Below are 20,859 nucleotides of genomic sequence, written 5' to 3'. Positions count from 1 at the left end.
GGCAAGGGAAACAGTGTGTGCAAAGGCCCTGAGGCTAGAAGAAACCCAACATACTCCAGGTCAGCCAGGAAACTAGTGTGGCTGGAGCAGGGCGGACGAGAGGGAAGGTTGTAGGAAGTGTGTTCGGAGAAGTAAAAGAGGACACAATTGCACCAAGAAAAATAAAATACCTGGGCGTAAATGTAACCAGAGAGGTCAAGGGGGCTTTGTACAGTTACTGGTTTTCATCCCAAGTGAGGCAGCAGTTGTTGCAGGGCTTGGAGCAGAGAAGCGACATGCCACAGATTCCCATTCGGCAGGATCCCTCTGGCTGGTGTGTTGAGGGCCGAGTGCAGCCAGCGGCAAGAAGGGAGGTGGGGGCAGGAGGCAAGGGCAAGGGCCAGGAGACCAGTCTGGAGGCAGCCACCGTGAGCCTACAGCTGCAGCTCCTTTGCCCCTCTCTCAATCCCTTCCATTCTGGGCATCAGGATTCCTGGCTGCCGCCCCAGCTCCATCAGCCACCAACTTGCTGTGTGAGCTCAGGCACGTCCCTGTGCCTGTCTGGGTCATGTATTCTGTAGTCGTAAAACGAAGAGCTTGGACAGAAGATGGTGAAGATCCTCCTGACTTCCCGTGACCCAGACCCCAGCCACCTCTCCAGCCTCACCTCCCACCCCTCCCAGACTCCAACTTCATGCCTCCGCGAACCTGACCTATGCGTAGCTGCACACGTGCGCACACACACCGTGTGACTTCAGGCCTCCACGCCTTGGCACAGCCTGTCCACTCTGCCTGCAGGCCCCTCCCCCAAGCCGCCCTGCCCAGGGAGAGCCCGTGTTCTTCAGCGGCTCTCAAGCTGGCTGGCATCTCCTGCCGCCAGCCTTGTTCTGGGGCGCTTTGACAGGCCATGCTTGCTGTTCTGTAAGAGACAGTTGATAAAGCGGCTGTGGACTTGGAACTGGCCTCAAATCCCGGCTGCATCTCTGGAGTCGTCTAAGCTTCTGCGTCCTCTGATCATTACACTTCCTACTCTCAGGGTCAATGTAGGGATACAGTGAAATTGTCAAGCGCCTTAACCCAGCGCCTGGCACATGGTAACTGTCTGGAATCTGTGAAGCCAGATTCTAGCTGAAGAGGAAGGACCTTTGCATGAACGTGTCAGTGGAGGGGGACACACCAGGATAACGCAGCCGCAGATCCCTGGAATAGCCCTGGTCAGGACCCCAGGACAGCCTCCCAGTAGCCCCATGACCCCAGGGGATTCCTATCCACCCCTCCTGTCCCCAGCCCCTCCCTCTGCTCACCTCCTCCACGAGGGTCTGGTCAAAGCTGCCTGCCGGCAGCCACACAACACTTGGAAATGTCCTTAATTGCTTCACCAGAGTGGGGAGTCACCCTGCAGGCAGATAATTAAAAAGTTCAGAGCTTGATTAATTGGGAGGAAATTGGAGGAATGGGGCTCCCTGCTGGGCGGGCAGGAGCTCTTGGGCCCCCACCGCGGGGATGGCGTGAAGGGAGGCGGGCCAGAGCCGGGCCAGGGGCCCCTGACGGAAGATCCTGGGGCCAGAGAGCTGGCACTGAAACACTCTCACCCACCTCTGCAGCCACAGGCTTCAGGGTCTGCCTTCTCCAGGAGGCTGTGAGGGTGCCCTTTCCCCCGCTTGGGGCCTGTCATTCAAGGAGGTGTTACGGAGGGCTGGCCCTGAACAGGGAAGGCATGGGGGTGCCTTCACGGAGCCCACAGTCTGGGGGAGGCAGAGAGATGGATGCCACCCAAATGCCAAGAAGAAGGAAGGTAGGGTGCTTTGAGAGCCCACTGCCTAGACCCCAGGTAAGCCCTGGGGCCGCCATGGCCCAGAAGCCTTAAAACCAAACCTCCAGTCCATGCACAAGCTGAGTGACCTTAAGTGCAAGATTCCACCTTTCTAAGCCTCAGTCAGTCGGTCAATGAACAAACACTTGCTGAGACCTCCTGTTCATCACCTCTCAGCCAGACCGTGGGGCTGAGAGCTGCCGGTAACTGTGGGTTCCTGCCACCACTGGGCTCGAGGCCTTGGGAGGGAGGCAGACAGTCACACCCATGTAATCGTGCAGGGGCCATGGCAAGGGGTGGGTGGTTCAGGAACACAGAAGAGAGGCCCCAAACCCAGCCCTGGTGGGGGGCAGCACTCCAGGAGAAGGGCCCACAAGGAGCTGGAGTCAAGATGTGAAGGACTAAGAGGAATTAAGCCAGGCTGGAGCTGGGGCCCACGTATCAGGCAGAGGTGACACTGAGCACACTCGCTAGGGAGTGGCCTCCTGTGAGTGGCGCCCAGGGCGCCGCTGGGAGGCCGTGGGAGCTGAAGATGGCAGTGTAGACCGTGCAGGGGAGGCTGAAGCGGGCGCCACTTGCCACAGGCACAAGGGAGCCCCAGACAGGTCTCGAGCCGGGGGAGGACGCTGCAGATGGCTGTGTGCGAGGCTGGCCTGGGGACACCCTGGGTTCCCTCCTCGGGCAGAGAGGAAGCTGTTAACACAACTCCCGCCGCTGCCTTCTGACTTCTGTAGTCCTGCCAGCTGTTGGCAGAGATCCAGAGAGCCAGGGTTCCAGCAGGGGCAAGCAGGGGGAGCCTGGGCATATGGGGGAGCGGGGGTGTTGGAGGATGACTGACATCCCCTGGGTGGTCCCAGTAGGAGCTACCGCAGCAGGGGGTTGACCCCGAGTCATTTCTTGGATTTAACCTGGAAGGGCAGGGCCCTCCCCGCAACCCCTTGAGATGGGAAGAGCTAGAAGGGCCAGAAGGGGCCCCCCTTCATCAGATTGGAACACTGAGGGTCTCGGAAGCCATGTGAGAGCGTGGGCTCTGGGGGTACAGGTTCTGCCACTATGTCTCTGAGTGACTTTGGGACAGACAGACCCTTCCTGTAAGCCTCAGTTTCCTAATCTCTAAAATGGGGACAACACCTCCTGCCGCACAGGGCCGTCATGAGGATGGATGAGGTTATAGGCTCGGAGGCCCCTGGCCCAGCACCAGGCGGTGCCTGTAGACACACAGAGATCCGAAGCTCCTCCTCCCACCCTGGGAGCTTGCCTGCCGCCCGCATCCCATGTGACTTTGCCCCTGGCACAGAGGATCCGCGCCCTGCCCAGCCCAGGGCAGGGGCACTGGCTCCACTGGCTGAACTTCAGCAGCCGGAGCAGAAAGCGTGCAAACTGCTAAAGCCACTTTGCACGAGGAGACCCCAGAGCCCCGCCCACTCAGCCGCAAGAGCACTGCCAGCTCAGCCCCGACGTACGCTCCTCATAAGCCCCTGAAAACACACAAATCAGTTCTTTCACAGTTCAGGGAGAGTGTAAGCCCAGGGTCGGGTGCCTGAGCGTGTCCACAGCCAGAGTCCCGTGGCTGGAAGAGGCCACAGCGATGGTCCCAACCACACCGAAGTAGGCCGGAAGTGGCCTGGGTTCACAGAGCAACGGCCCGGAGCATAGCTGAGGCCTGGCCTCCCTCCCTCCTCCCTTCCACTACCCAAATCCAGAACTTCCTGGAGATCTCAAGGCAGGAAGGTAGGCCAGCTGCCCTTCAAACCAGGCACTACTGAGCCCAGCACCACTCCCGGGCCCCTCTACCCACAGCAGCCAGCAGTTAGCCCTGGTTAAAGGAAGACGTGCCAGCCTTTTGCTCAGTTGTGGCCTCTAATAGGCAGGACTTGGGCCTTTTGTCTCCATGACCCAATGCCTAGTACACAACAAGGGCTTCAGTTCAGTTCGGTCACTCAGTCGTGTCTGACTCTTTGTGACCCCATGGACCGCAGCACACCAGGCCTCCCTATCCATCACCAACTCCCAGAGCTTGCTCAAACTCACGTCTATTGAGTCGGTGATACCATCCAACCATCTCATCCTCTGTCGTCCCCTTCTGCTCCTGCCCTCAATCTTTCCCAGCATCAGGGTCTTTTCTAGTGAGTCAGCATCAGGTATTAGAGTTTCAGCTTCAGCATCAGTCCTTCCAATGAACACCCAGGAGAACAGACTGGTTGGATCTCCTTGCTGTCCAAGGGACTCAAGAGTCTTCTCCAAAACCACAGTTCAAAAGCATCAATTCTTCAGCGCTCAGCTTTCTTTATAATCCAACTCTCATAGCCATACATGACTACTGGAAAAACTATAGCTTTGACTAGATGGACTTTTGTTGGCAAAATAATGTCTCTGCTTTTTAATATGCTGTCTAGGTTGGTCATAGCTTTTCTTCCAAGGAGCAAGCTGCAGTCACCAGCCATGAAATAACAAGGGCTTAATAAGTGCCTATTGAATAAATTCATCACACACCATCTCGCCACCTGGACCCACACTCCTGAGCACAGAGACTACATCTTCTTTGTCTCTGTACCCCCAGGTCTTATCACATAGCAAGTGGCAGGCCAAGAATGAACGTATATAATAAAAGTAAACGCATGTATAGCCCTTCATATGAACCAGGCAGGCACTGTGGCAAGTGCCTTCTTTCCCTTAACTCTCGTCATCTTCACAGCAAATGCAAGACAGTGTCACCATTCCGCCCCCGCCTTATATAAACATGGAAACTGAGGCAGAGAGTTAGGGAACTTACCCACAGTTACACTGTTAGCCAGAGGCAGGCCTGGGATTCCGCCCTGGCAGCCAGCTCCACGGTTGAGGCCCTGTTTCAATTTCATCCATTTCTTAGGAGTGGGAGCTAGACTGGTGAGCCTGCCTCTACTCAGAACACAGAGCCCCCTGGTCTGCAGGACACCCCTGGAAAGATAGAGACACTGCTTCCCCACCCCCGAGGCCTGGCACACGAGGCCCGACAGCATTTGAGTCCCCTGCCCATCAGTCGTCCGGGGATTAATCCGGAGTCTCTGGGCGGAGAAGGGGGAGCCAAGCGGCGGGCCAGCCAGGGAGGCTTCGAGGATCACTCCGTGCCAATTAGCAGCCCCGCCGTGCCAGGCCCAGATGGAGCCCTGCCTCGGCCTGACTCAGGGCTCACTCGGTCAATTATCACCTATCCCCGGAGCCCAGGGGGCAGGCGGGGAGAAAATCTGTTTCCCCGTAATCCTCTCTCCTCCTCCCGGCTGACTGCCATCCCCGCCTCGGCTGCCATCCCCGCCTCGGGTTGCCTGGCTTAGGGCTCTGGACGTCTGCAGAAGGCAGGTGCTGGCTGCCCACTTTGGCTCCAGGTCCTGGGTTTGGGGCCCAGGCTATGCCTCTCTACCTTGCTGAATGACCCCAGCAAGCCCTGTCCCCTCTGTCTGCCTGAAAAGTGGTCTCCAGCCCTGATACTCCGCCACTTGATAATTCCTGTAACCGATAGTACCTGGAACCACAAAGACGTGGAGTCAAACCTCAGTTCTGCCATTGAGTAGCTGTGTGGCCTTGTGACGTTCACTTACCCCCTCTGAGCCTCAGCTTCATCATCTGTAAAATGGGGGTAATAATGATAACCTACATCAATGAGTGGTTGCGTGGATTCAGCGAGAGAACCCATGTAAATCACTTGCACCGGACTTGTCACCCCGAAAGCACATAATAAAGGGGGATTATTATTGTCCCTACATGCTGAATGAGTAATAACAGCTAAGGTTTATATAGCACTTGCTGTATGTCCTAAGCACCTTATGTATATTAACCTATCAAACCTATAGCCCCTAACCAGTCCAGTTAGACAGACCTGCCTTCATATGGCAAACTGAATTAACTGAGCACCTTCTATGTACCGTACCCTGTACTAAGTGCTCAAGATGTGGGTGGTGACATACAGGTGAGGTCTAGTGGTGGGATGGGCTGAGTTTTGCTGGCTTGGCTCACAAGAGCTGACCGTGGGCATTTCTTCCTAACTCAGTGTTTAGTCATCTCAGATTGGTAGCTTGAAATTTGCCCGGTGGGAGCATTTTTACCATAGCGGTTAGCAAACACAACATATCAGGGCTTCCCCACCACCACCACCAAATAGCCGTTCACCGGCACACCGCGGTCCGGGTGACCTGAGCCTGATCTGCTGCAGTGGAGTCTGAGTCATCTGCTGTAGACAGCGGAAGGCAGGCCTCCCAGAGGAACACGTGTCAGACGCACCGATCCAGCGGGAGCGGAGGGTGGGGGAGGAGGGCATTCAGGTGCAGGGACCGATGCGTGCACACCCGGGGCGTCCAGAGCACTGCAAGCAAAGGAGAGAGGTGGCAGACAGATGGGGCTGGGAAGCATCCAGGAGGGTTTGTCTGGGACGGCGGCTATTTCCGGGATGCAGAACTTCCGGTCTGAAAATCAGGGATGACTTGGTCTCCCTGGTGGACAGGCCCATGGGAGGACCCATGGGGAAAAGTGAGACATGGAGAGAGATCTGAGCCTTGAGGCAGTTCTGGTGAAGTTGACATGATAACCGTGGTACCCAACCTGGCATTTACTAAGTCTTTTCTCTCCCACTTTCTCATATGATTCTCGCGACACCTTGTAAGGGGCATATCCGTTCCCTCAAGAAATGTATGTTGAGCACCTACTATGTTCCCACCACTCTGCCAGTTGCTAGGCAACCAAGGAGCACCAGACCAACCAGGTTCTTTTCTTCTCCAGGTACTTCCAAATGCAGGCAAAGGACAGACGGCCTATAAGTTGATAAGCTATTTGCTAATATGATTGCAAATTGTGATGGGGGTCAGTGAAGGAAATAGAGACGAAGGGGAGAGTATCAGGTAGGGGCAGGAAGGCCCCAGAACCACCCTTCCAGGCCTAGGTGCGTGCATTCATTCTAAGCACGTGGGGCGCCCCTGGTGAGTTTGAGCTCTGATTCCTTCTCATGAGATCACTCCAGCTACTGCAAATGATTGGCAGGGAGGCTGAGGTGGAGCAAGAGACACATTCAGAGGCTTCTTGCTGCATCTAAACAGGTGTCAGTTCCCTTTCCAGGGAGGAGACTGAGTCTCAGAGAGGGCAGGAGACCTGTCTGAACCCACACCTGTCCGTGGTAGAGCCACCCACGTTTGTGACCTCAGCTATCTCTGTTTTCTTCCCACTTCTGTACCCGAGACTCAGGTGTTGGCAGGAGGGTGCCTTCCCAACTGAGATGCTAGGAGCGGCGTGGGCCCTGGGCCCTTGGGCACCATGGACTGGGGGCTGCCTCCGACCCCTTCTCTGTACGAGAAGCGGTGGCTGGTGGGATCAGTCTCCGCCTCTGCTGCTAAAGAGCCACGTGTTGTCTGCCCTTCTGTGGACCTGTTGACTCAAATGTCAAGCACAGTAGCTGGGCGGATACTCTCAGCCCTCACTCCCTCCATCCATCACTCACTAGGCGCCCAACATCACACTGGGAGTTTGCGGTCAGACTGACAGATGTGTAAGTAATTCAGATAGGCCCCCTCAACCCTTTTTGGGGGGCTTGGGGAAGACATCCTGGAAGGGGGATACCTGTGCTGTCCTAAAGGGGTATAAAAGTTTGCCTGAGGACAAAGGGAGGGCATTCCAGGTAATGAGGGCAGGAGGGGCACAGGCGTGGGGGCGGGCTGGGGGGGTGGTGCCACACGTGGTTGACAGTGAAGCATCAGGCTTGGGGCGGTGGGTGCTGAGAGGGGGTAAGTGCCAGCCCTCGGGTCCCGGGCACCCTGAGGAATTTAGGGAGCAATCGTGGATTTTTCTTACATAGGAATTTTATTTTGATACCATTCACATCACCATAAAATTCACCTCTGTTTTTAGTATTTTCACAGAATTGTGTAACTCTCACCGCAGTAAACTTTAGAGCACGTTCATCACCTCAGAAAGAAGCCCCATAGCCATTAGCAGTCACTCTCCATTCGCTGCTCTCACCGGCCCCTGGCAACCCCTCAGCTCCTTTCTGTCTCTCTGGATGCACCCCGTCTACCCATTTTCACATAAATGGAAGCGTGTGTCTAGCTTCTTTCACCAAGCACGATGCTTTCCAGGTTCATCCATGTTGTAGCGTGTATCAATACTTCGTTTCTTTTTCTGGCTGAATAATATTCCATTGTCTATGCCATTGTGGATTTTCAAAGGACGCAAAAATGTTGGCTTTGGAAAGCTGGCTCTGGAGGGTGGGCGGAGGAGGCTAGATGGTCATGAGAGGCTAAGGAGTGGGCAGGAGGGGCTTTCCGGATGCCCGCAGGGGTGGGGACCGCCGAGGGGAGCCAGAGCCAGGCCCTGCTGAGGAGGGAAGACCTAGTAATTGATTGGCTGCAGGGGGTGGGGGAGAGGAGGAGGCCCCCAGGGCACCTGGTGACCAGGTGGAGAGCAATGCCAATTCTCAAGACTGAAGGGCGGTTTTCATGAAGCCCAAAGATACAGAAAGTGTAGAATGTCCCCTGGGAGGGCTGAGGGGTGGCCAGGCAGGAAGCCTTCCGATGGAGGCAGACTGGGGAGTCGGAGAGGGGGCCTGGGACATGGCGATGCAGGGAGGCCAGCCGGGAAGGTGGTCCAGATGGAGGGGCTGGCACAGCCTGGAGCAGAGAGCGGGCAGCCACCCGGCCAGGCCCACGGAACCGTCAGCAGATGGGAGAGGCATACTAAAGCTGGGCAGGCTCTCGCCTGGGAGGGAGCCAGGAGGATCCCCGTCTTGGGACCAGGACATTTGGCCTCTCTCCGGGGGCTCTCCTGGGATCCTGGGTCCCCATCCTACTGCAGAGCAGATTGAGGCTCAGAGGGGCCAACCACTCAGCTAGAGCCAGGGCTGCAGCCCGTGTGTCTGGACGGGACGGCGCCAAGACGCCGAGATGGCAAGGCTGTCCCTTCATCCACCCAGCAGGGGAAGGTTGGTGCCTGAGAGGGAGGGCAGGCAGGGTCTCTAGGACCAGCGCAGCAAAATGCAGCGAGCCCTGGACGGGCTTCCGGAGCAGAAGCCGCCAGCCCCTGCCCAGCATGCGTGGACCATTGGTGCGGTGTGAGTCTCTTACAGGCAGGACACTGTGGCGGTTAGGGATGTGACCTCTGCAGTCAGACCACCCGAGGTCAGATCCCAGCACTGCCCACATCCTCGGAAAACTACTTCACCCCTATGCAGAAATTCCCTCGTCAGAAAATACTATCTCTGATGTAGGGCTGGGTGAGGTTTGGATGAGTTCCTACGGGTTAAGTCCTTTGAACAGGGCCAGCACTTAATAAGTACTCAATAAATGCTGTGCGCTTCATATTTACGCTCCAGAGCCCTGGTTTTCCCCCTCTGTATGATGGATGAGGCACTTCCTGCCACCTTCCTCGCTGGTGTCGCTGTGGCCTGGTTGGTTGCTTCAAGGTACTGTCCTTCCCTTGTCCGGCAGCTCTTAAGGACTGGGCTGAACGTGGTTCTTCTCTGAGATCCTGGCAGGGCCTGGTCAGGGTGGCACCAGCCAGGGCTGCAGGATTAGGGGGAATGCCACCTTCTGGAAGCTCCCCCGCAAAAGGCAGGCAAAGTAGGACCCCCGGCCGAGGGAGGGTGCTGTGGTTTAGCACCCTGGGGGAACCGCCCTTTGCTTCATCATGGAAACTTCCTTGAGATTGGAACTGCAATGCTTCTCTGACCCTGGGCCAGGCACTGTTCATCAAATGCAATCCTTCATGGCTACTTTCCGAGGTAGACGCTCTCTTACCAAGGAGAAAACTAGTTCAGAGAGGCTGAACCACCTCTCTGAGGTCACCCTGAACCAGATACAGCTTACTAATGCCAGGAATTGGCTAGGCAGTTTTGCTGGAACTGACCCATGGAATCCTCACAACTGCAGGAGGTAGATGCTATTGCCCCATTTTACAGATGAGGAGACAAGCAACTGGCTCCAGGCCAGATGGCGGGCACACGCGGAGCTGGGATTCACTCAGCAGCCTGCGCAGTAAGCATCGTTCCTCCCTGCCTTTCAGCCTATATATATGATCCCCAAAGCCCAGGCCCTTTCCGCTTCAGCAGACAGCTTTAGGGAGTATTTATGGAGCAGCTGCTCAGCACCAGGCTCTGTGCTAGGCACAGGAGAAGGAGCCATGGATCAGACATGGGTGCAGTCCTGGGGGAGCCAAGAACAAGGCCAGGAGATTCCCCTTGATGAGTAATTATGACAGAGGAGTAAAGCACCCTAAACTCAAGTTGTGTGAGGTATTGATCCCCAGCGTTTTTGGCACCAGGGACCAGTTTTGTGAAGGACAAATTTTCCACAGACCGGAGGAGGGATGATGGTTTTGGGGTGATTCAATTACATTTATTGTGCACTTTATTTCTACTATAATTATATTTCGATATATAATGAAATAATTATGTGTGTGTGTTTGACTCTTTGTGACCCCATGAACTGTAGCCAGCCAGGCTCCCCGGTCCATGGGATTTCCCAGGCAAGAATATTGGAGTGGATTGCCGTGCCCTCCTCCAGAGGATCTTCCTGACCCAGGGACTGAACCCTCATCTCCTGCATTGCAGTCATATTCTTTACTGCTGAAGCACCAGGGAAGCCCCTGAAATAATTATACAACTCACCATAATGCAGAATCAGTGGGAGCCCTGAGCTTGTTTTCCTGCAACGAGATGGTTCCATCTGGGGTGACGGGAGATGTGACACCACAGTGTGTTGCTGATGTCCAGTCTACTGCACCGTCTTGTCTGGTCAAATCACTGCAGAAAATCCTGCTTCTCGTAGAGAGGATGTCGGAAATGGAAGCAGGCTTTTCAGTGCTTTTTGGGCCATCTCAGGATATTCCACCTTGACTTCAATCCAGAATGTGTGGAGAGTGGAAGTTGTCTCAAACCTGCTTTTAAAGCCACAGTCATTTGCAATCTCACGTGGTAATGCAAGCAATGGGGAGCCGCTGTACAGACAAAGCTTTGCTCCCTCACCCGCTGCTCGCCTCCTGCTGTGCAGCCCGCTTCCTAACAGGCCACAGACTGGTCCCAGCCCACGGCATGGAGGTTAGGGACCCCTGATGTGAGACTAAGGAGAGCAGCGTCTCTGAGAGGTTTAGGAGGAAGGCAAGTTGCTAAGACTTAAACTGGACTGGAAAAATGATTCAGGGAAATCTATGTGAGCCATTTATAACGTATGAGGAAATTAATGCTCAGAGAGGTAGAGTTACTTGTGAAAGGTCACACAGCACACAGGCATGGAATGCAATCCAGGTGAGAGCCCCTGGCCTGTGGACAGTTCAGCCACATTTCATCCCCAGGAAGAGCTTGCCCACTGCAAAGCTCTTCCTGGTCCACCTCTCACTTACCCCTTGCTTGACCCCCCCCGACCTGAGGCACCATAGGAGAACTGTGATTATGAACCCCAGAATGCAGAAGAAACTGAGGCCAAGAAATGGGCAGGACCTAGACCCCCAGACCTCCTGATTTCCAGTCCAGGGCCAGGAGGAGGGTGGGGGGATGAGTTCGCACATAGGAACACACAGGAGTGGACACCTCTTGAAGAATCTAAGCGCTGAGCGTTAGGCCCTGTATCCAAATCCTAAACATGCCCCCAGAGCAGGGAAGAATACCAAAGCCCAGGGGAAAATCCAGCTTGTTGAATGCCCACCAAGTGCAAACACTGCCCTCCTCAGGCTGTCCCTGGTACTGCACGTCCTCTTCACTCAATTGATCAAACACCTTCTGTAACGGCTACTATTCATTGGACATCTATACTGTGCAAGGCTTCAGGCCATGTGCCTCGCATATTTATGCCAAATGCTCACAATGGCCTTCAGAAATGGGCCTTGGCATAATTTTTCTTCCTCAGTGGCTCAGCGGTAAAGAATCCACGTCCATTGCAGGAGATTCAGCAGTCGTGGGTTCAATTCCTGGGTTGGAAAGATCCCCTGGAGAAGAAAATGCAAAGCACTCCAGTATTCTTGCTAGGAAAATCTCATGGGCCTGATGGGCTACAGCCCACTGGGTCACAAAGAACTGGGTATGACTAAGCATGCCCACATGCACACACACATCATAATTTTACTAAAAAAGAACACAAGTCTCAGAATGGTTAAACCATTTGTCTGGGCCACACAGCTAGAAAAAGGGCCACACAGGAACTCAGACTCAGCCTCTGGGTTAGCTTCCCAAGCCAGCCTTCTTTCCTGCTCTCGCACGTCACCTCTCTGCGCGCCCTGTGCTGGGTTAGGATTTTTCTACTTCAATGTTATCCTCACAGTCATCTAGAATCCAGGAATCTAGGTGCAAGAATCAGAGCCCAGCCAGCTGTTAGTCAGCAAGCCTGGACCGTGGGCACTGCCCTAGGCTTCATCACAGTCTTCAGACTAAGTCAGGATTGGTCCTAGAAGCTGTGGGGCAGCCCACCTGCAGTAGGAAGGGATGGTTGCTAGGGGCCCCAGCTGAACTCATAGACAGCTTCAGAGACAAACTGCAGCTTCAGGGGAACCTCTGGGCACAGCTGGGACTGCCATGAGAGACCCTCAAGAGCTTTCAGAGGCACAGCTCCCCACCTGCCCCCACTGTGTGGCCCCCCTGGGACGTTGCTGGCCTTTCCGTGGCTTGTGGCCTGAGTTCTCGTTTGGTTTCCCCTGTGACTCTCCTTGTCTTCTCTCCAGGTTGCCCATCTGGAACCTTCAAGGCCAACCAAGGGGACGAGGCCTGTACCCACTGCCCCATCAACAGCCGGACCACTTCAGAAGGGGCCACCAATTGCGTCTGCCGCAACGGCTACTACAGAGCAGACCTGGATCCCGTGGACATGCCCTGCACAAGTACGTCCAGGGCCCCCCGGAGGGCGACGCCCGGCCGAGCCCTGAGTCCACCTGCAGGAACTCTCAGAGGGCGGGGTGGCTCTCCGGCCCCAGTAACCTTTCCTAACTGAGGGGCAGCCAGGTGCCTGGGGGGAGGGGAAATGGAAAACTGGCTAAAAAGCACCATCCTGGGGTGGTCGTGCTGCCAACAGGCAGACACCACAGAGCTGGCATCTGGCTCCTTACCCCCTTCTGCTAAGTCACACACAGGATGAAGTCAAGGTCTTGATTCACAAAGGGACAGAGAATGGGAAGTTTGGCAGAAGAACAACCAACGCAGGTGGTGTCTGTGGCAGAAAAGGCTTCCCAGTGTTCTTTTCTGGCAGCGGTCGCCTGAATCACAGGCCAAGGTTCTCCAAGAACAGGGTGACCGCGAGGGCCATGTCACAACCCTGTATCAGACAGGAAAGGCAGACAGCTGCCAGGAGCAGAGAACGGACCCCTGTAACTTAAACCCTAAGAATTTATTCTTGGAAACCCCAAAGTAGGCAACCCTTGGGTAACATGGTAAATCCAGGAAGCTCCCCGAGACCCAGCACTTTCTTCTGCTCTTCCAGACACAGCATGTGGTTTCCACCCTCGGGGTCGCACCATAGTCCAACATTGCTGCTGAAGCTCCAGCCATCACACACATTCTCAGTCATGGAAAGAGGGAAAGGAATAAAGAGATCTACTATAGCTATCTCCTTTTAAGAAAAAGTCCTAACTGTCAACTTCTGTATATCAGTGGCCAGCACTTAATCCCAGGAGGCTGGGAAATAGAGTCTTTAGTGGGACATATTGCCACCTTGAATAAAAGCGGGTCCTGTTATCAGGAAAAAGGGAGAAATAGATATATGTTGTTTGGTCCCTCTGTCGTGTCTGACTCTTTTGTGACCCCATGGACTGTAACCTGCCAGGCTCCTCTGTTCATGGGATTTTCCAGGCAAGAATATTTGGAGGGGGCTGCCATTTCCTTCTCCAGGAAATAGATATTGGGTGGATATATTTCCAACACAAACATACTGTCCCTAGTAAGGAACACCGAGGAGGGTGGAGTCCGGGGAGAAAGGTTTGAGCAGATGGGTGCAGTTGGATGGAGAGTTATATTCTAGAAGTGTGTCTCTTGGGTGCAGAGGAGAAAGGATTTAGAGGAAAGCTTTGGGGAGGCCTAGGCTGGAGCCAGGGCAGTGGGCACAGAGCGGTCTCTTGGGGAATGCACCCCCACCCCCACTGACAGACACCTCTCCCCATCCCCAGCGATCCCCTCCGCGCCCCAGGCCGTGATCTCCAGTGTCAACGAGACCTCACTCATGCTCGAGTGGACCCCGCCCCGGGACTCGGGAGGCCGCGAGGACCTTGTCTACAATGTCATCTGCAAGAGCTGCGGCGCGGGCCGGGGCGCCTGCACCCGCTGCGGGGACAACGTGCAGTACGCCCCCCGCCAGCTGGGCCTCACCGAGCCTCGCATTTACATCAGCGACCTGCTAGCCCACACCCAGTACACCTTCGAGATCCAGGCTGTGAACGGCGTCACGGACCAGAGCCCCTTCTCACCACAGTTTGCCTCCGTGAACATCACCACCAACCAGGCAGGTAAGCGGCTTCAGATGCGGGCTCCCCGGGGTGGCGCTGTGCCATGCCATGCCAAACAGGTATCCTGCCAGCCCTCGTTAAAGACCCCCTCACATCTGCAGAGTGCTTTTCTCTTTTCCAAGGCTGTTCATGTGATCGGCCACCTGGGAGAGTCAGTGTTAACTCTAGGCTACAGCGGCGTTTATCATAATCACTGGCATTTGTTGAGCATGTATTCTTGAAGGCAAAAGTAAAGCTGCTATAACAAAAGGGCCCGGGGTTCAGTGTCAAGAGCAACAGAAAAGCCTTTCTCTCTCTTGTGAGGGTCCAGGGGTGAGCAGGCCAGGTCAGCGGGGCAGCTCTGATCCACCTGGAGATTCAGGGACCTGGCTTCCTTTTCTCTTGTCTTGCGAGCCTCCACGCTCCTCGTTGGCCCGTTCGAAGCTGAGTCGCGGGTTTGTCTGCTCTCTAACCTGTACAAAACGGAGAGACAGAAGGCCAGGGCAGCAGTATGTTTTAAGCAAGGTAGGCAGAAGTGGCGCCTACCACTCTTGTGCACATTCCACTGAAAGGAACGTGGTCTCATGACCTCCCCAGGCTGCAAAGGAGGTGGGGAACATCATCTCTCCCAGCCTAACTCAAACCTCCATCACAGCAGGTGAGGAGACAGACTTCAGTGGCCATCTAGCAGTTTCCACAGGTGCTTTTCCTGAACTTTCATCCCCCTCCAGTCTAATTCCAGCAAAACTCTTCTCCCCAGGCTTACCTTTAATAATCCTTCTGTGACCCCCATGTGCCCACCCCCATCTTCCTCCCTGGTTTCCTTTACAACAAAAAAATAGATGCCAAATAATGCATCCCATCACCTCGCCTCACCTCCCCTCATCCCCCTTCACTCCATGGCACTCAAGCTTCCAGCCCCACCTCTCCACCAAGGTCGTTGTCCTCAGGGTCACCTGGGACCTCCAGGCGGCCAGGTCCAGGAGACACTTCCCAGTCTCCTCCCCATCCAAGAGACACGTGAGATTTTTCAGGGTCTCATGGTTCCTGCAGTTCCTTCAGAAGACTGTGGCCGGCCCTCTGAGTGTGCGCCTTAGTAACTTACTCAGCAGCCTTTGCGAGGCCCTGCTGTGAGTGTGGTCTGGGGCCCATCTAAGTGGGGCAGGGGGAGACCAGGCTGCAGAGTGAGTGGGCTGGGCATCCAGAGATGGAGGTCCAGGAAGCCTCGGAGGAGGGGGCAGAATTTGACCTGCGGTTTGAAAGACTCACAAAATTTTGAAGGGCGTGATGGAAACAGGAGGGTTTTGAGAAGGAGGAAGGGCATGCACAAGCACATGGAAGGAGAGGAGCAGCCAGCTCCACCCAGTTGAGGGATGTGTTTATACCTGACCTCACTGCCACCCACCCCCTGGCCTCCAGGAGTAGGAGGTATCTGTGTCCCCATTTCACAGATGGTGCTCAGAAAAGTTGAGTCACAAAGCTAGGCAGGGTGTGAGGCAGAAATTGACTAGGTCTAACAGACTCCAGCGCTCAGCACCATCCAGGGCGCCTCCAAGGAACTGTGGACTGGGGGGTCTGATGAGAGTCCGTGCGTGAGTGTGCATGCTTCTGCTACATCTGAGCTTGAGTTTGTGTGCCTGAGGGTGGCTCAGCCCCTCCGTGTGTGTGTCGTAGAAGGAGCGTGGTCTTGTTGGTGAGTGCTCGTGGTGTTGCTGGGCCAAGAGGGCACGTTTATGAGTGTATGCTGCAGCCCTTGTAGGCTCGTGGGTGTATTTAAGCCCGCCTCGGATGGGGTTCTGGAAGGAGCTGACTCAAAGCGGGCAATCTGAGAAACCCCTCCAACGCCAGCAGCTGTTGGCAAAGACACGTGGCAGATTGTGAAGCCTTGGTTCGGAGTCTCTCCAGCTTGACAAAGCCCTTGAGGTAGGGAAGCCCAGGCTCCCAGTGTGGGGTGGAGACGAGGGAACTCTTTTCAACTGGGAGAGGCTAGAAATTCCCCAGAGTCCCTGGAATTCTTTCCCTAGGTGTGCAGTCCTCCCCTGCAACCATTCAGGATCCCCAAGAGTCAAACTGCATACTTAACAAGGCTCAGCTTGCTAGCAGCAAGGGCTGCTGGAGTGGACCCCTCCTGTCTGGAGTGGGACATTCCCAGACAATAGAGGCAGGGCAGAGTGGAAATGAGGGCCCCAGACACGAGGATGCTGGGAGAGCCCTCAGGATTGAAAGGCAGGAGCAGTAACAAGCCCTGGGTTAGTCGCAGGGGGACCTGAGTTTGAATCCCAGTTTTGTCATTCCTTTGCTTTGTGACTTTACTATATTGGTCAGTTATTGCTGCGATAATGCTGCATAACAAAACCACCCCCAAACCCAGAATTTTACCATAATAACATTCATTTCCTCACTCACTAGTCTGTGCATCAGCTAGGGTTTATCTAATCTGTACCAAGCCCTCTGAATGGGGCAGAGCTCCAGAATGTGGCTGAATTGGGTCAGTTCCCCGTGTGTCCCCATTCTCCTTGGATTAGCAACTCCCCGGGCTTGTTTCTCTTGTGGTGATGGAGGGAATGTAAGTGGCCGAGTGATATCAGGCCACACAAACGCGTGCCACCACCTGAGGCACAGTGGTCCACATTGAACGCAGCCTGCAGGGCTCCTTGGAAAGAGTATGGGTGTGAGATCCTGTTCAAGAGAGGTAGAGCTGAGATCGGCCTTCTAACCTGTCGCACTCGAGAAAATCACTTCCTCCCTTTGGACCTCCATTTCCCCACCACATCGTGCGTCAAAAGTCCACGAGAGGGACTTCTCTGGGGGTCCAAGGGTTAAGAATCTGCCTGCCAATTCAGGGGACACGGGTTCCATCCCTGGTCCAGGAACTAAGATCCCACGTGCCGTGGAGCTACTAGGCCTATGGGCCACAGCTGCAGAACCTGAGTGCCCTAGGGCCCGGGCTCCACAACAAGAGAAGCCCCTGCAACGAGCGCACTGACACTGAATGAAGAGTGGCCCCCGCTGGTCACAGCTGGAGAAAGCCCCCGCACAGCAACGAAGACCCAGCTCAGCCAATGAATCAATAATATTTTCTAATCTATGAAAGTGTTTTCAGAACACAGTTCCCCTGACCCCACCCCAGACCTGCTGGATCCGCACACTTTTCGCAAGTGGCTCAAGTGTTTCTTACCATTAGACAGATTTGGGAGAGTCAAGTTTAAGTGAACCCAAACCCCTGCTGGTAAAGATCTGTATAGTCAAAGCTGTGGTTTTTCCAGTAGTCATTTGTGGATGTGAGAGCTAGACCATCAAGAAGGCTGAGTGCCGAAGAATTGATGCTTTTGAACTGTGGTGCTGGAGAAGACTCTTGAGAGTCCCTGGGACTGCAAGGAGACCCAACCAGTCCATCCTAATGGAAATCAGTCCTGAATATTCATTGGAAGGACTGATGCTGAAGCGGAAGCTCCAATACTTTGGCCACCTCATGCGAAGAGCAGACTCATTGGAAAAGTGAGTCTTCCTGATGCTGTGGAAGATTGTGGGCGGGAGGAGAGGAGGGTAACAGAGGATGAGATGGTTGGATGGCATCACCGAGCCAATGGACATGAGTTTGAGCAAGCTCTGGGAGACAGTGAAGGACAGGGAAGCCTGGCCTGCTGCAGTCCCTGGGGTCGCAAAGAGTCTCACAAGACAGCAACCGACCAACAGCAAAGCCCTCGAGCCCTTGAAGCCCTGGGGCTCTCTGGGCCATAACCACTCTTTCCCCATCCTCTTTGTTCCGAGCCCCGTGACAAGCCCCATTCTCTCTCAGGCATCCAGAGCCCAGCTGGGGTCTGTGCAAACACACACACCTTCACCACACCCTCCCCTTCTGCCAGAGGAGGAAACAGAGGCCCGGAGAAGAGGGGCCATTTATGCGAAGTCCCGCTACTAAGTGGCCTCAGCTAGGGTTTGAACCCAGAACCATGTGGCTCCAAGTCTACACTGGGGAAGACATGGCTCCTGCCGTTGGAGGTTTCTGCCGTGGTTGGGAAGATGAGACCTGGACAAGCTTATGTACAATATGGCATGAGTGAGGACGCAAGGAGAGATCTGCGGGGTGAGAGAGAAATCCTTTCCTCCTAGGGAATGGGAGAAAGGCCTGCCATGAAAGGCTTCCTGAAACAGGAGGCATTTGAGCTTATGCTTGAAGAATGAGAGGTCTTCCCTGGTGGCTCAGATGGGTAAAGAAGCTGCCTGCAATACAGGAGACCCAGGTTCAATCCCTGGGTTGGGAAGATCACCTGGAGTAGGAACCCACTCCAGTGTTCTTGCCTGGAGAATCCCATGGACAGAGGAGTCTGCTGGGCTACAGTCCATGGGGTCACAAAGAGTCAGACATGACTGAGCTGCTAACACTTTTACTTTCTTTGAAGAATGGAGAGGCTTCTAAAGGACAGAGATGGACTCAGGCAGGGAAGAAGGTATCTCAGGAGAAAAAAGTACAGGAGGCAAACTGGAGAGGAATTCTCCTTTGGCTTCCTCTGAGGGACTAAGCTCCTCTGCCACAGGCTCTTTGCACATGCTATTCCCACTGCTTGGAATGCTTTGCCCTTTGCCCTTAGCTCATCTTCATTGACTGTCCTGACTCGGTCACATGCCTCAGCACCATACCCCTCAGCTTCCTGCGGCTGGGATTTTAGCTTCGTGGCTGCGATCACTTCACTCCTGTCTCCTCACCATCAGTACTCAGCAGTACACTGTGGGTCTCCTTCCCTCACCGTGGTTTTCCTGGTGCCTGGATGGGGGCACCCCACAGTGTGTGCTTGGTGAGCAGCGCCAAGGGGTCCAGAAGAGCGTGGAGTGAGGAGAGGCGTGGAGAATTCCGACGATGCTGGAAAATAAGGCCGGAGACTGGATTTCCAGACAAATGCATTCAGTGCTCGGTTTTAATCAGACCCTAAAATTCAATATATAAATAGCTAGTTCATGGCCTTAAAAGGAAAAAGTATTTCTTTGGGGCAAGTGATTGGGCCTGGCTTGCACTCCCTTAGCATTCACGGGGGCCAGGGCTGTCTTCTGACTTCATAAAGCCATCACGCTGACTTTGAACCACACTCAGCCATTCCAGAATACCTTTCTGCCTGTGTTCACAAGTCCTCTTGGTGGGGAGTGGGGGGCCCAGAGGTAGGAGACTAGGCTTGGCTGCATATTGGAGGTTTAGGAAATGGCACTGGGTGAGGCACGTGCCTGGGCTCACTCAGCTGGGACAGAGGAAGACGCAGGGTTCAGTCTGGCTGTGCAGAGTCCACGGTTCTCAACACAAAAATACAAGACAACACAGGGACAGAGGGGGAGAGGGAGGGGGAGCCTCGGCGAGGGCATCAGAGGATCGGAAGAGAGCCTCTCCCAGGAGGGGGCATGTGAGCCGAGATCCAGATGACAGGGCGGAGACAGCCATACATACCTCGGTGCATGCAGCATCTCGGCCACATGGGGCTGGTCCTCCAGCCTGCCCCAGTACTCTGGGCAGCCCTGCAGGGCTGCAGCGGACTCACTGTCACCCCAAGCAAGCCCTGACTGGCTGCATCTCTGCCTGGTCCCAGCGGTGAAGAGAAGGGTCTAGGCTTTGGAATCAGGCAAACAAACCTAGCTGCTCACAGGCACATAGGCCCAGACAAGTCACTTAGCCGGCATCCGATCACGTCTTCCTCCTGGGCGTCACCACCGTCTCCTGTGGGGTGCTGTGAGCTCAGGCTCTCAAGGTGCCTTAGAGGCTGCCTGGGAGGGTCAGCACTCCAAAAGCAGGGATCGGGACTTCCCTGGTGGCCTGGTGGTTGGGATGCTACACTTTCAATGCAGGAGACGTGAGTTCGATCCCTGGTCAAGGAACTGAGATCCCATGGCCAAAATACACACACACAAATTATCCTATATTTACTCTAATCATAATAATGGGTCACACCTGGCAAGTGTTTATTATTTGCCAGATACTAAGCCCTGGATGATGAATCTCCCCAACCTCAGTGGATCCTGTTATTCTTTTATCTTACAGATAAGGAAAGGTAAGAGTGAAATGACTTGCCCACCACTCAAGTCACTGGCAGAACCTGAATAATGACATCGCTGCATACTCAAGGCTCAGTGTTGAAACTGGAGCCAAACCTTCTGCAGAGGTGGGGCAAGCCATGTGCCTGGACCTGCCACACCACAGCTTGGCCGAGCCAGTGCAGCCTTTGGGGCCACCCATACTGAATGACCTATTAGGAAGATTCCCCCATTGTCATGTCCTAGGGAGTCATGGGTGGGGGAAAGGCATCAGTGCTGGGCTTGGCAAGCTCCATCCTCATCTAGCACGCCCCCTTTCCAAGCTATGGGATCAGGCTGTCTAGGGACCCTTACTTCCTCGAGCCTCAGAATCTTCCCCTTCCAGATGGGCATGTTTTCATCATCCTGGCTTTCCAAGATGGTCACCAGGTTAGTCAAAATGTGGTAGAACCCCTGGGCACAGTACTTGGTAGCTCGGCTTCAAATGAAATCAGAAGGTGTGTTAGGTTCCTGTTGCTGCTGCAACAAGATGCCACAAACTTAGCAACAGAGAAAGAGACGTAGTTCTTATCTTACTTTTCCATGGGTCAGAAGTCTAGCCTGAATCTCATCAGGCTAAACTCAAGCGTTCGCAGGGCTGT

At 54.7% G+C, this 20,859-nt stretch overlaps 1 protein-coding gene across 3 annotated transcripts in view; it reads left to right on the top strand.

Annotated features, from left to right (window-relative positions):
* EPHB2 (EPH receptor B2) overlaps positions 1-20,859 on the top strand; it is a 215,785-nt gene that overhangs the window by 148,478 nt on the left and 46,448 nt on the right. For all 3 annotated transcript variants that reach the window (XM_042244590.2, XM_042244591.2, XM_012152536.5), the window contains exons 4-5: positions 12,455-12,610; positions 13,889-14,224. In XM_042244590.2, coding sequence (XP_042100524.1) covers positions 12,455-12,610; positions 13,889-14,224 — 492 coding nt within the window. The remainder of the gene's footprint in view (positions 1-12,454; positions 12,611-13,888; positions 14,225-20,859) is intronic.

Source organism: Ovis aries, chromosome 2, assembly GCF_016772045.2.
Source record: "Ovis aries strain OAR_USU_Benz2616 breed Rambouillet chromosome 2, ARS-UI_Ramb_v3.0, whole genome shotgun sequence".
Classification (NCBI taxonomy): Eukaryota; Metazoa; Chordata; class Mammalia; order Artiodactyla; family Bovidae; genus Ovis; species Ovis aries.
Note: the sequence above shows the minus strand (reverse complement) of the source record. Positions and strands in the feature narration are given on the sequence as shown.